The 14,857-nt window shown below is 40.5% G+C and overlaps 1 protein-coding gene across 1 annotated transcript in view; it reads left to right on the top strand.

The window, feature by feature from the left end:
* Positions 1-12,855, top strand: part of rab26 (RAB26, member RAS oncogene family) — a 139,446-nt gene extending 126,591 nt beyond the window's left edge. The window contains exons 6-9 of the mRNA XM_033612291.2: positions 2,168-2,233; positions 5,287-5,343; positions 5,997-6,073; positions 12,447-12,855. Coding sequence (XP_033468182.2) covers positions 2,168-2,233; positions 5,287-5,343; positions 5,997-6,073; positions 12,447-12,549 — 303 coding nt within the window. The 3' untranslated portion in view covers positions 12,550-12,855. The remainder of the gene's footprint in view (positions 1-2,167; positions 2,234-5,286; positions 5,344-5,996; positions 6,074-12,446) is intronic.
* Positions 12,856-14,857: the final 2,002 nt, after the last annotated feature.

Below are 14,857 nucleotides of genomic sequence, written 5' to 3'. Positions count from 1 at the left end.
AACATATCCACTTTTAACTTTAACTTGAATTAAGGCACAAAAGGGTTGCATTTAGTCCCTTATTTAATTGTGTGTGTGTGTGTGTGGTGTGTGTGGTGTGTGTGTGTTTTGGGCATAAGATGAATTCAAACAATGTCATCTCCCATTCCCTTTAAAAGCCAAGTGTGCCTGCACCTGGTGTGTTGCTCTTCACATGGCACATTTGGTAAATGGGAGAGGTGAGCGGTTTTCTGCTGAGAGTAATGCAGTACACATTGTGGAAAATTTCAGCAGCAAAGCTAAAAACTTTAGTGATAAACTTGAACAACACTTTGGCTTCTGAAATAATAATAAACAAAATAACGTTACCCTGCTCCTCGTGTGTAAATGTGCAGAGCCTCTTTCTTAATGGGGAGTCAGACAGCAACTCTGCTCTGGTCTCTGCTATGTTTACATTTACAAAATGGAACAAATATTTTAATTTTCCTTATTGATGATGTATTATTTCACCCACAACCCAGTGTGAGTGAGTGATCATGGTGAACTCACCTGTGTAGGTGAGTCCCCGTCAGGACCAAATATGGAGCGTGAAGTGGTAGCTGGAGAGGTGTCAGTTCACCTCCTTGAGCAAGGCACTGAACACCCAACCGCTTGGGGCGCCTGAACAAGGCAGCCCCCTAATCACACCTCATTTTAAGACAATAGATGCCCAGATGGGTGCAAGTACTTACACAATGTAGATGCTGGCCTTGAAAATGACAACTGCATTGGTCTGAAACTAGCAATGGAAGTTGCGCTGTGCTGTGTGGCCTAGCACTGGGCGTAAGATAGGGCCCTCAGAGCAGTCATCAAAATTAACTTTGTGATTTTACACTGTACAATGGTGGAAAGTTATTACTGTGACACCTATTTTATCTTTTGTCCTGATGATCACAAGGTGAGAATACAGCGTTCATGTTACGAAGTAATCGCCCCTGCCAGCTCGTAGCAACGTGGCAGCAAAAGTCCAGCAATGTTCATCTTTTATGCATTGTTTTGTTGGAGCTCTCTGCGTTGGCCCAGCTGCTGCAAAGCAAAAATTGGTCCGAACCCCAGCCTGAAGATGCAGTCAGACCACATTTGGCCAAATGAAACTTACTTGTGTGATGCTGCAAAGAGCAGGCCAGACAGGAAGTAGTGTGGGCAGGGTTGTAAGCATAAACAGTGGGACATAGTGTGGCAAGGGGGCCAAGAACAGCAGTTCAAAAAGTTGAAGAATTGACAGCTTCAACAATATTTGTTAAATCTGTAATAAGCTTATATCAACCAATAGTATCAGATTGATTGCTCATTGTGCAGTAAGTATTGTTTATGCACAATATCTGTCCATCACAGCCGTCCAAAAATGTCACATCTACATCTTGTTCCCACATACACACAGAGCCCGTCGTGACTGTATTAACTTTAGTCAGTGTACTGGAATATTGCCAAGTGCATTTATTTGTTTTTGTTTTCTATGGATGAAATTGAATAAAATATTAGCTGACAGTAAAGACTGACTTGTCCAACACTAATCCAGTCTGGAAGGACTGCAAACCCTCTCTTGCTCTGTTTGTTTATTTATGTATTGTTTTTTTCCCCTCGGCTACATTCATCATCTTGTGTAAGAAGGTTTCTTTGCTGCCCAGTGACATTACTTGTCACTGGGCATTTCAAAAGTTTGCATAAAAGTTGTCTGAAAGTGGGATGTAAACACTCTTCTATTTCCATGTGCTGCACGAGTGCTGTAGTAACCCTACGCTGTAAGGCGAGATCTCTGAGGAAAGTGCATACGAGGAGAGTATCAGAGTATCAAAGACCCCCAGAGACATTAAGTGCTTCTTAAGCAAGGCAGGTAACAGAGAGCCGAGAAACTACTGGCCTGTAATTGGAAGAAGATGGATGGATATAGATGCAGGAGGAGGGAAGAAGTGTGAATCTAGAGGGAGGTGGGGAGGACAAGATGGACTGCAGCCAGTGAACAATAAATGAATCTTTTGTCTTTCTCCCTCTCTCATTCGCTGTGGATCCATCCATCTCCTCTGTCACCACTATCTATCTCCTATCCCTCCCATGTATCAGGCCGATCTCCTCTGTACTCTCCCCTTTCCCTTCTTTCCTTTCCCGTTTTGGATTTCCTCACCACTCTGTGCTCTTTTTCCATCTCCAGGCATGGCTGACAGAGATCCATGAGTACGCCCAGCAGGACGTGGTCGTCATGCTGCTGGGCAACAAGGTGAGACCTTGTTGCCAACACTGGGAGATGGATGGACAGATGGACTCATAGAGGGAGGGAGGGATCATAGAGGGAGTTGGAGTGTAAGGACGGATTTCCGGATGTCTGGAAGCAGGGGAAGGATGTACTTTATGTGTATTGCAGACTGGATTTTGAAATGTCCCACATGTCTTGGTATAGTTTAATAGTCATCTTAACATCTTGTTAGAAAGGTAACAATTAGATCAAAATATCAAAGCTTAACTAATCTATGACATTTCATGGTAACAATGTACCACATGACTGTGTGATGGAGCAAAGCCCACCCACAGAGAATTATCACCCAGTTCCACTCAGGTCTTTGGAGTTTAGCAACTTTAAGTTTTCAATTTTCAACTGCACTGTTTTGGTTTACTCTTCTTGTGCTCATCGACCTCGGTTCCAACCACAGCCAACACCTGACAACCCAACTTCTCCCTCTTGAATAAGCTGTGTGTGATGCGAGACTCTCCCCACCTCTGTCTGCAGGAGACCAGAGAGAAAGGCGTTTTTAAAAGTCTTTGTGTGTTCAGCTCTCAGTACTATTGTAGCTTCTAACAGAAGTTTTTTTTTTTTTTACTGTGTCATGTTCACCATCAGCAGTATAACAAGTTGCGTGAAGTTGCTGCTCGAAAATTCAAGATTTCCTCATTTTGCTGCTTCACAATAAAAGTTTTTACATAACAAAATAACCGGGGACTTTTACTGTGAAGAATCTATAGGAAATGAAATAATGTCTATCACTGAATAAGCAGATCTTTAGTAGCAGTTTCTCTTAAACAAAGACAAATCTACTAAAACAACAGGGAGGAAGAGTAAAAGCAGAAACAGCCACAGTGAGATGCTGATGTAGAGCTGCAGACAAAAGGCTCTTACTGCTCTTAAACTGCCGATATCTCTGCACTCTCTGCACTCTGCAACTCACACCAAAACAATCTACATTCATAAATAGCACTAAGAATGAGAGGAAAAATATGTATTTTTGATTTTGGGGTGGAATGTCCCTTTAAGACGGCTAGAAAAATGGCCAAAACTTACAGTAATGCTTTGATTTAGTAGAAAATATTGATATATATGTCATGTATCACCATTCTGCCTGAAAATACAGAGATATGATTTTTTGATCTATATCGTCCAGCCCTAGTGCATACACCAAAGAAGTTGCTAGCTTCCACGTTTACCACTGGGTTATGCAGCCCATTGTGGCCCCACCCACAAGTACCCTCTCATTGACTTTACATCATGCGGTTACATGATGGCTTCTCATTCGGAATTAAATAAATCTGAATGAAATCATTCAGAAGTTTTTCCAGGTAAATATTCATTCTGAATGAGGGTTTACACAGAAGATCAGTTTAATTGCCTTTATTTGGGTCTGCGCAAGGTTTGGGGCAGGCAAGGTTTCTGATTGGATATGGGGCGGGGTGGATGTTATGTGTTTATGTTTACTGGAAAAAAAACACTGTAGTCCTCGTTCCAGGTAACAAGATGCTTGACGACGCCGTTCTTAGTGCCTTTTTCGGGCTTGTTTTGCTTATATTCTTGAAGCAGCAGTACGACAACAACCTTGTTCTGCTAATGCTTCGTCTGTTGAGGAGGAGAAGAGAGGTAGAAGGTCGAAGAAGGGAGATAGATGACCGTGCTTTGGCGAATGGAAACCGGTTAGTGCAATGAGTCCGACTGCTCTATCTCAGCCTGTTGCTATGCGCGCTATATACGTCATCGTGCCAGAAGGGCAAGGAAACAAGCATGCACAGAAAGACCGGAATGAACTTAAAGAGGAATGAGTGTATACAAGCGCGAGAAATTCTTTCATTCGGAATTAGAAACGGAATATTCCAGCCCCTTACATCGGATTGAATTTTCAATCACATTGGCCATTTTCATTCCGAATTAGGTGTTTACAAGATCACTTTTAATAGGAATGGAAAGGGAATTAAACTGTCCATGTAAACGCACTCATTATGAAGACATCACAGATTTTTAAAATGCTTCTCTTGGTAGAAGAAAGGTTTTACCAATATAAAACCTCCATCAAAAAATATGATATAAAAAAATCATAATTGACCTTATTTGCAGTTCAGCATGTCCTGTTACAGTTTTACAGTCATCTTTTTTTATGGTGGTCTATATGGAAACAGCCTTTGGGGGTGCAGGGGATTTGTTCACTGCAATACAGCAAGTGATCCGAGAAAAAAACAGAACCAAAACAAAACTAAAGGGCTAAAAATGAATGCTGTTGCTCTGACGCTACTGGATGTGGAAATAGGCAATGTTTGCTAACATGTCAGCTATATCAACTTTAAAAAATTGTAGCCCCTTTTAGTTAATTTGGTTTATGGCTTACAGACCCTGCTCTCTAAATTGTTTCCAGACACAGCTGTTTTGTTTTTTTTTAATGAAAGATTCTGTTAACTGACGTTACACTACCTGCCCAACATCAAACAGAAGATAGGCAAAGTTAGTAGCCAGCTGGTTGGTGGAGACCAAAACAGGGACAGAATATTGACTATGGCTACCTTATATTCTTCAGGTAGCAAGTAACAAGACTACAGATTAATTTCTTCTTGCTCCATGTCTGGTGAAAGGGGTAATAGGCAACTTTTTGCTAGTTAGCCATAGCAACATTCTAGGCAATAAAATGGCAGGTGTTGTGTTTAGCTTGTTATGGAGCTCCACTGCTTTAAGTAAACGTGAAAAGCTTTTAATTAACATCTTTTTTCTGTGACATTACAAGACATATCCATGCTTGTATTTTTTTCCAGAGAAGTGGTGGTGATGAAACCAGACCAAAAATTACAAACAATGTTAAAGCAGCTGGGAAACAGAAATAACTGGTAACAATGGAAAATAATTATGCATTGAAATGAATGCCAAAGACAGGAAAAGTAGCCTAATGTGGCCCTGCGTTTGTCAAACATGGACAACAAACCGCTGTGAATTCCCTCATTAACCGCTCTTCAGACACTGTGACAGCCAGGGCTTAATGTGAGCGACAGTTTCTAATTTAATATTGTGTGTCCAATGTGCTCCAGGTTGACTCCACACATGACAGGATGGTGAAGCGAGAGGAGGGAGAGAAACTGGCAAAGGTGAGCTTCATGACACACACGCATTCAATTTGACACATGTAACAAGGATAAAAGACAAGCTGTGCTCTGCCCACACAGCCACGTGGACCCCAAAACTCTCCCCCCCATGTAGCTGCTGTGTCTTGATTAGTGTGTGTAATTACGTATTCATGGAGGCACATAATGTTGTTATTGTTTGGAATAAATGACGGGGGCTTGCTAACTTAATTTTCCAGGCCGTTTCGCTCAGATAAGCTCTGAGAGGCGTGTTAGAGTAAATACGAGCAGAAGTGGTAGGGAGCACTGCAGCTGTCAAGGTAGAGACACTCATGGTGAGAATATTGACATGTACACACATACACAGAATGAGATTACGATACCTGGGAGCACCTTTCATCGACTACACACTGTGTTCATTTTCTTTCATACAGGCTACAACAAAGAGGGGAGAAAATTAATATTTGAAAGCCAGAGATCTCAGCACCTTAAAAATTAGTGTTGAATTATTAGTATTGATTAGCAACCCTCTCATCTCTCTCCTGGTACTTTAATCCTCCACTCCTCAACCGAAAATGAATCTTGAACCTATTTTTTTTGTCAGAGACAAGACATACGGGAGTACCAAGTCCAAATCACAAACACTCACACCTAATAACAAATGTTTCTCTGTGCAGGAGTTTGGAGTGCCCTTCATGGAGACAAGTGCTAAATCTGGACTGAATGTGGAGCTGGCCTTCACTGCTGTGGCCAAGTGAGTCACAAACACACAACACCACACCACAGTATGAAGAAACACACAATAGTGAAGCACACAAAGTTTCTAAATATCTAACATCTATGTGATGAGAACTGGAACAGTACTGTCCCCTGTACGTCACTAGCTCTGGTGTTACATGATCCACGGACAAAAAGCATTGTGTTATAGAATATGCTACTTTTTACAGAAGCAGTTATACAATTCTCCTCTTACAAACATTTGAGCATTAAAGCACGCTCTTTCTGTGTTCAGTACACCCCTGTAGTCTTACCTGATTTTGCTCAACCAGTAGCTTATTGTGGCTAATGTAGACCAATATTTGCAAACTTTAGAAATTGATATGTAACATTTCTTAGTCAGTATGACAATTCTATACTTTTGCTACTTTTAGCGCACCACAGATAAACATTTCAATGGTTTTATCACGTAAGTAAAACATGAAGTAATCACACCATACCTCACCTCACTTCACATTAAGTGCCCTCTTGGGTGCCCTTCCAGTAAAGAAAATGTGACAAAGTGTCCTCTAGGTTCCCCTAAATTGAGAAAACATGATAAAGGGCCCTCTAGGGTGACCTTCCATTGGAGAAAATGTGTTACATCGCCCTCAAGGGTGCCCTTTAAATAGTGAAATTGTGATGATGTGCCCCTAGGATGCCCCTCTAGTGGAGAAAGTGTGATGAAGTGCCTTAAAGGGTGCCCCTCTATTGGAGAAAATTTGACAATTGAAATTGTGATAAGGTGCTGTCTACAATGCCCTGCCAGTGGAGACAGCATGATAAAGTTCTTTCTAGGGTGCCCTTTCAGTAACGAACTCATGATGAAGTGCCCTCTACGATGTTCTTCTTGTGGGGAAAGCATGATGAGGTGCCTTTTGGGGTGCCCTTCCAGTGGAGAAAGCATGATGAAGTGCCCTCTAGGGTGCCCTTCTAGTGGGGAAAGCATGACGAGGTGCCCTTTAGGGTCCCCTTCCAGTGGAGAGAGCATGATAAAGTTCTTTCTAGCCTCTTGCACTCCACCCCCATTTTGTAGCAAAAAAACACCTAAAATGACATACCCAAATTAAAATGACTGTAGCTTGTGAACCGCTCTGACTACATGCATGCATGAGGTCTTGCCAGAAAGAAAACTCCCTGAAGTTTCTTGTGAAAGTGTCAGAAACACTCCAGGTGATACAGAGACAGAGTAATGGGCCTGTGAAGTGAGTAAAAAGTTGAGGATTTTGCCTAAATTAAAATAAAAAATGTTTTTCAGGATGAATAACTGTCTGTGGCTTCATCTGAGCAGGTAAATGGCACTGTGGCGCTGTAGGCACACTATCAATGAACATTTATTTTAAATTTGAAGAAGATTACTCAAAGTATGACCATTCTACAGTGTTTTTTCCATGAAAAGATGCACCGGAGCTCCAAAAGACGATCACTCTGCTTCAAAACAGTACTGTCAGTGATCAAACAACATTCAGCCAGCTTCTAACATTGTAATGATTGAAATCAGGTGTGGTTATGATAGCTGATCTTGTTTTTGACACAGGAACACCATAAAACATCACCAGAATAAAGCCACATTAAATGTGAAAGTTATGATCCCACTTTCTAGACGGTATATCTCAGCCAAAAATAGTGGTAGGAGTGAGACTCTTACCTTTTATAAACCAGCTAAGTCTCTGCGAACGGCTCCACATAAGGTCGCGTGTAATCCTTTAACTTTACCCATCGCAAAAAATGGCATGACATGACTTGTCACCACTCATCGTGATTTTGGACTATGTGTGTTTAGGCTGCTCTGGTGCGAAATACATAGTAAATAAAAGAAAAACGATGTTATTTTTGAAAAGTCGAGAGCTTCCTGAATCCGGCAATACCAAACATCACATGGTTTGATGATGTAGTGTGCCTGGGAGATACCATTTAACAGAGGAGGAGGGGAGCGAGGACGTCGGCGTCCTGGCAGAGTTAGAGAAGCTAGGGTGCCCTTTCAGTAGTGAAATTGTGATGAAGTGCCCCCTAGGATGCCCCTCTATTGGAGAAATTGTGATGAAGTGCCTTGAATGGTGCCCTGCCACTGGAGAAAATTTCATACATTGCCCTCTAGGGTGCACTTTCCATAGCGAAATTGTGATGAGGTGCTGTCTACAATGCCCTTGCAGTGGAGAAAGCATGATAAAGTTCTTTCTAGGGTGGCCTTTCCGTAGCCAAATCGTGATGAAATGCCCTCTACGATGTCCTTCTAGTGGGGAAAGTGTGATGAAGTGCCCTTTAGAGTGCCCTTCTAGTGGGGAAAGCGTGATGAAGTGCCCTTTAGGGTGCCCTTCCAATGAAAAAGCTTGATGAAGTGTCCTATAGGGAGCCCTTCTAGTGGAGAAAGCACAATGAAGTGTCCTTTAGGGTCCCTTGACAGTAGAGAAAGTGTGCCAAAGTACCCTCTGGGATGCTCTTTTAGTAGAGAAAGCATGATGAAGTGCCCTTTAGGGTGCCCTTCGAATGAAGAAAGTGTGACACAATACCCTACAGGTTGCCTTTCCAGCAGAGACAGCATATTGAAGTGCCTTCTAGGATGCTCCATTGGAGAAAATGTGATACATTGCCCTCTAGGGTGCCCTTACAGTAGCAAAATTGTGATACCTTGCTCTCTAGGGTACCCTTTCAATAGCAAAATCATGATGAAGTGCCCTATTTGGTGTCCTTGCAGTGGAGAAAACATGATAAAGTGCCCTCTAGAGTCCCCTTCCAGTGGAGAAAGCATGATGAAGTGCTCTCAAGTGTGACCTTTCATTCAGGATTACCTGTAGAAACCTTTCTGCACAAAGGTGCCCCACTGCATGCAGCTGTTGCTCTTTTTATTTTTTTGCGCCCCTGCCCCTCAGACAGCTTTAGTCCCCCACTGTCTCACCAGACAGGAGATTGTTTCCTGACTGTGCTGTTAGCGTAAGCATTATCTCACAGTAGCTAGCTACAGCCGATAAAATCCAACTGTCGTCATTTTAGCAGACAAATCCAATCATGTATTGGAAATAAAAATCCTGCTTTTGTTTAAATCAAAGACCTATTATCACTGACAGTGTTAGAATGGAAAACTTTACAGGCATAGCAAAAATAAATGAGGATTTGGGAGGAATATTTGCCACCTGTGGTCATTGCTGAGCAAAAGATATCTTGTCTCATTTAAGAATTAGAAGCGAAACTCAGAAGTAATGTATTATATTACAACAAAATAAACATGACTCAATGTGTTACATTTTTTGGAACTTCTTTTTTTCTGAAGCAGGAGAGTAACTCAAACAGTCTGAGGAATAATCATAATGAAATGAACTGCTGCTGTGGGGAAAAGTACTTTTTAATAATAAGGATGAAAGCACAACAACCAGAAGGCAACACATTGGATGTGCAGCAGTACAACTTTTTTTAATCTTTACAACTGCTCTTGGTGAGGACGGAATACCTCTCGTCTTACAGCATGTATCTGGTAGAAAATACCCAGCTGAGCTATCAGTGCTAAGAGTACAGAACAATGGCTTTATTAGGTGCACAGGGGGACCATTGTAGAGGTCTGATCAGCTGAACTACTGCTGTAGTGTTGCTCTAGCCTTGTGACTTCTGAGCAGGCATTACATTTCTGTGTAAAACCATTTGAAGTCTTTTATATTCAGATTCAATAGCGCTGCATTGCTAATGTAGGGCAGGCGCACATGGAGGACTTTTGCAACACCTACCACATAGAGTATGATGAAGTTTAAAAGCTGAGAGCAACATAGCCGATGTTCTTATCTTTAAAAAACAAGAGCAGTGTGATAATTATAGGGGAGAGGAGGGTTATTAAGATTTATTTTTTGACGTACATTAGCATTTGTTCCCTACGGTCATGGTATGATAATGGAAAATGTCAGACTTAAATGTTCAATTAGACAAGGACACGCATTAGAAATTCAGCTGTTAATATGACATCAGTATCTCAACAGAAAGTTTGTCTTGACAGCAACACAAAATAGCTCTGCCTGTCTTTTGTTTCTTAATAATGATGATGCTATTTTCACTGTGTCTCATTTAAATGTGTAGTGTCGGACAGTTTGTGTGGGAGTAGTTTTACATTTATAGCCTCGTTATGGTAACAGGCTGGCATTGTGGGGTGTTGCCAGGAATAGCATGACAGTCTGGCACACACCACCATGCAGATACAGAATCTGAGACCAGCTCCTTTTTTGTTGCTGTCTTCCAGTTCATGTTAACACCTTTTCAGTTTTTACTTTTCTCTTTCTCTGTTCCCTTTCTGTTTTTTTTGCTTATTCCAAACTTTTCCATCACCTCTCATCTGTCACTCTTACACTCTGTCACACTTACACCCTGTCATGTTTTGGTTCATTTCACTTTGAGAGTGCTTAATTTGCATAAAACATGCAACTGCTCGAAGTAAGAGCAACTAAAAAACAGGTAAAAACATGAGTCACATAGAAATTGTGATAAATACAGTATGACACCCTTTCTTTCTCCTTACGTCACTTAAAATGAAAAGTTCTATGAGGCCTCCTGGCTGTGGCTTCTTATTTAATAGACAGATATGAAAGTGGTTTGATCCTGTCATCTTATCTTAGCTGATCTTTGGACAAGAAGGTCAACCACTTTATCTCCTAAAATGCCAAACTATAACTTTTAAGTGGAAAGAAAATATCTATATGTCTGGCTGTATCATAAATGTTCTGATGTATGTATATTTCGAATTTCACATTTAGTTAGTTAGTTGGTTTTTTTTGTTTGTTTGTTTTTGTGGCTGCACCATTTAATTGAATAGAATTCACTGGACATATTTTGTATAATTTTATACAACTTTCACCAAATTTAGATTTTTGTACCTTTGGCAACTTTGAATTTTGGGCCTAGTGGCCAGTCTATGGGGTTGTATGACTCACATTGAATGGTGCAGGGATGACCATTGTATGTATACCAGCCCAGAAGTTAACATTGCCCTGGTTCCCTTGACAAAAACTCAATGGGATCTCTCCACTGGATTTTGAATTATTGTGGAAAATTAACTTTGTGGCAGATTTCTGAAGCCTGTATCCAACTGCCTGGAGTAAAACACTAACCTTAGGCCATAAATGAACTACACCACATTTGCATGATCCCAGTATCACCACTGCAACAAGGCTGTGAAGCTGTGTTAAGTGGGATGACGTTCTGGAGTCTTATTGTCTTCTGCTAGCAACCCCCCTTTTTAAGACAGTATTTACTGACGTATTTTGGGTTGTGAAATAAAATGTGAGAGTCTCTTAAGCTTGTGTTAACCACAGACCTTATTGCAGGCCTCTAACCAAAAACCCATTCAAAAAACCATTGACTTTGAGATGAGGGAACCAGAAGTTCAAAAATGCAAACTCATTTCTGCACCACTATTACAGGGGCTGTACACATGCCGTTTCTTTAACTGCCTGGAAAACGCAAGGTCAGACGCTGGGTGCTACTCTTCCAGGCACTGTTTCTGTATAGGCCTAGTATTTGTGGGACAGATGTAAAGCTCTGGCTGCCCTGCAATAAAATAATCAACTTCTCCATATTTATCAGCGACCAATATTTACAGATGAAAATGTCTGTCGACTGTGATTTGTTGATCCTCGTCACATGACATGTGGTGTGCACTGTTGCGTTCCAAAATTTGAACTGAGTTTCTCAGGCTGCAGCCATGGCACAGTGAAAAGTAGTTGCTTGCGAACACATATGCGCTATGTCTGTCTCACTCTGACGTTTGACCATGCCTGACATGCGTCTACATTAAAGACAATGAATTTTAGGCGCAAAAAAACACAGCATGTGCACAGCCCCTTAAGGCAAACATCCAGGGTAGAGCTGTATTTCATATCTGGAACTTTTTTCATATGTCATGAAACACTTAGCAACTTGTCAAACAATTATTGAGTCACTTCTTTGAAGCCAATGGCAGGACAGCAACACCTATACAATTAAAAATTTACAGTTTTGAGTTCCATCTCGCTATCTGCAGCTGAATGTTTACACATTGATACAGTAACTGTCTTAACCATTTTCCAAAGAGCTTCAAATCAGTTTTCAAAGGTTATGGAAATTTAGGGAAAACTGGCTGCATGGAATTTCACATTATTGAGCTAAACCCTGATTTGAAAAGATATTCTGCTTAACATGCCCTCAGTGTAGATGAATGGGCTCAGTCTTTGTCTGAAACATGCACTGATACATTACTTGAAGTATTTTAAAGCCACGGCCATGACACATTGTAACAATAGTGAACATGCCATTGTACTACTCTGTAATACTGCAGGTCAGTATACTGCTCTGCTCAGTCGCCACCTACTGGTAGCAGAGTTAGCATAGCCTCATGTTTATCTTGTCTTTTTTCTTAGAGAACTGAAGCACAGGACCATGAAAGAGCAAGATGAGCCAAAGTTTCAACTGCAGGAGTACGTCAACAAAGAAATGAGGACCGCAGGCTGCTGCCGCTCATAGACCCAATCCTATGTGTGTGTATACACGTGTATGTGTGTGTGCGAGAGAGAGAGAGCGAGAGAACAGGTACATTCTGTTAGAGTAGTAATTAATCTGCTGTGCCTGGGAATTATCATGAAATTCTCAGTGTTTGTAACATTTCTGTCAGTGGTGATATGGCCAACATGCTCTCTCTCCCAACCCACCTATCTTCTGCAACTGTGAATGTAATATAACTCCTATCTACATGCTTGCACATACACATGCATGTACACACACACAGACACACACACATACAGCTATGTTTGTAACTAACTCTACAGCCCGTTCAATCCATTTTTTTTTCCATAAATGTGATGTACATATTTTAAATGTAATTTTAATTTTGTGCCCTTGAAGCTTTGTAGTTTGTAAATGCCTGTCTTGTTGAAACATAGACACAAATATGTTAAATATTAAATCAATGAGTAGATCTGAAACACATTTGTACAGATACACTATTGCACCTAATGTAAGCTGCCAAATGGCACTGTGTGCTGTTTATGTACAGGATATCATTCAATAACTGTTTTTAATACTTGTGATCATGACTATCATTATACTGATGTGTCCGTGGCATTTAGTTTAAGGTCTTTATCTTTTATACACAGATTGTTCAGTTTAAAGGTGTTATATGATGCATTTTAACACAAAGAAATCTTCTGGTAATAACTAGACCATATTCAATGTAAAAAACAATATCATCAGCAAAGAAACGGACTCTACTCTGCTTTTTACAGATTTGGGAAAAACAGTTATAATTCTTTATTGCACAAAACAAGAGGAGGTTGTCATTCCTCCATAGAAGAATGCTTTTTACTCAAGGAAAAGAAAAATGTCAGAGACAGGGACAAACTTTGTTTTATGAGACAAAGCAGCAGGGTTCTTGTAATATCTGGCATTTGCAAAGCCTCCTAGTACAAAGAGTTGCTCCTAGTGATGAAATTCTAAGAACATTTTTAGAATTCTGACATTTTCTTAGAATTGCCCTTACAGTTAAGATTAGGTCCTTGTAAAGGTAGAAGTTATTCACAGAGCATCTTAGACTTTAAAAGAGCTCCTATGGTAAAAAGTTGTTAGGAGCAGAGAGGAGGACTTAAGAGTTTGCTAAGCCGAGGAGGAAATGGTGGAAACTAAAAGAGGTCAAGGAAATAGTCTCCAAAAGCTGAAAAACAGTGAGTAAAATGAAATGCTACAGATTAGATAATGCAGGGATAATATGTGTGGCTGATCCCTTAGGGATACACACACATCTGCCACCTAACGCTATAACACCAGAAATTAAATGATCACAACACTAAGATATTTGGAAAACTGGAAAAATGTAACAGTGCAGCAGTGATTACTTGGGTCTGTCCCAACCTTCCACACTTTCACAGTCAGCAGTTAATTTCATTTCCACTGGGTGTCCACACCTTGCAGGCTCACAAAAGGGCGTGTCTGTGACAACCAATCACATCTGCAAAGAATGCATCATACCTAGCAATGGGGTCAACCACACCTCCTCATTAGGGTAAAAGTTTCTGTCCCCTCCGTGCTCAAAGTTCCTCTTAGAGCTTTCCTAAATCACTCCTAAGCTTGGACACCTTATTAATTTTTTTTTCTGGCAAAGTTAGGAGAGGATTCTCTTTACTGGGATTTTAAAAAAGGTAAACATTGAGTGTGAAGTTGGAAACAACAGAGGTTGGGGGGGGGGGGGGGGGGGGTCCACTTACAGTGCTAGCTTCTTTTGGAGCTTTCCAACACATCTAACTTTCTTCACTCCAGTACATAGAATCAATCTACTAATGAATACTGTATCAACTCCATCAGCTTTAACAAAAACTTAACATAAACATCAACAGATCTACTCCATCCTCAGATTAAGACTATATGTGGTTGAAAGCTCTAGATAAAAGCTATTAAGTCTTATATCTTAAGATATTTATTTCATGTCCAAGTTGAATATTACTGGGTAAAGATAGAGGTTATATAGAGGACAGAGGATCTATTATTCTCTATTTTTTGTACGTACACAGTAAATTTTAAAGTTAAGAGAATATTGTATAAATGTTTAAACTGCTACACCAGACATCTTCATTATTCAATGCATAAAAATTCCCAAACAAGATAAGATAAACATTACAACATCAGATAAGTGCCAGTCTTGTACTTTTCAGTTAAGGTCATGAAATATAGATCAGTTATTCTCCTAGAAAACTGAAACCTAGAAGGTTTAACTGAACCTATTTTGACTTGTTTTTCCAGCCTGAGGTTTTCTAGTACCTGTTGTTTGGTAGCACTGTGGCCA

Source organism: Epinephelus lanceolatus, chromosome 21, assembly GCF_041903045.1.
Source record: "Epinephelus lanceolatus isolate andai-2023 chromosome 21, ASM4190304v1, whole genome shotgun sequence".
Taxonomy (NCBI): Eukaryota; Metazoa; Chordata; class Actinopteri; order Perciformes; family Serranidae; genus Epinephelus; species Epinephelus lanceolatus.
The sequence above is the reverse complement of the archived record's forward strand: the minus strand, read 5'-3'. Positions and strand labels throughout refer to the sequence as shown.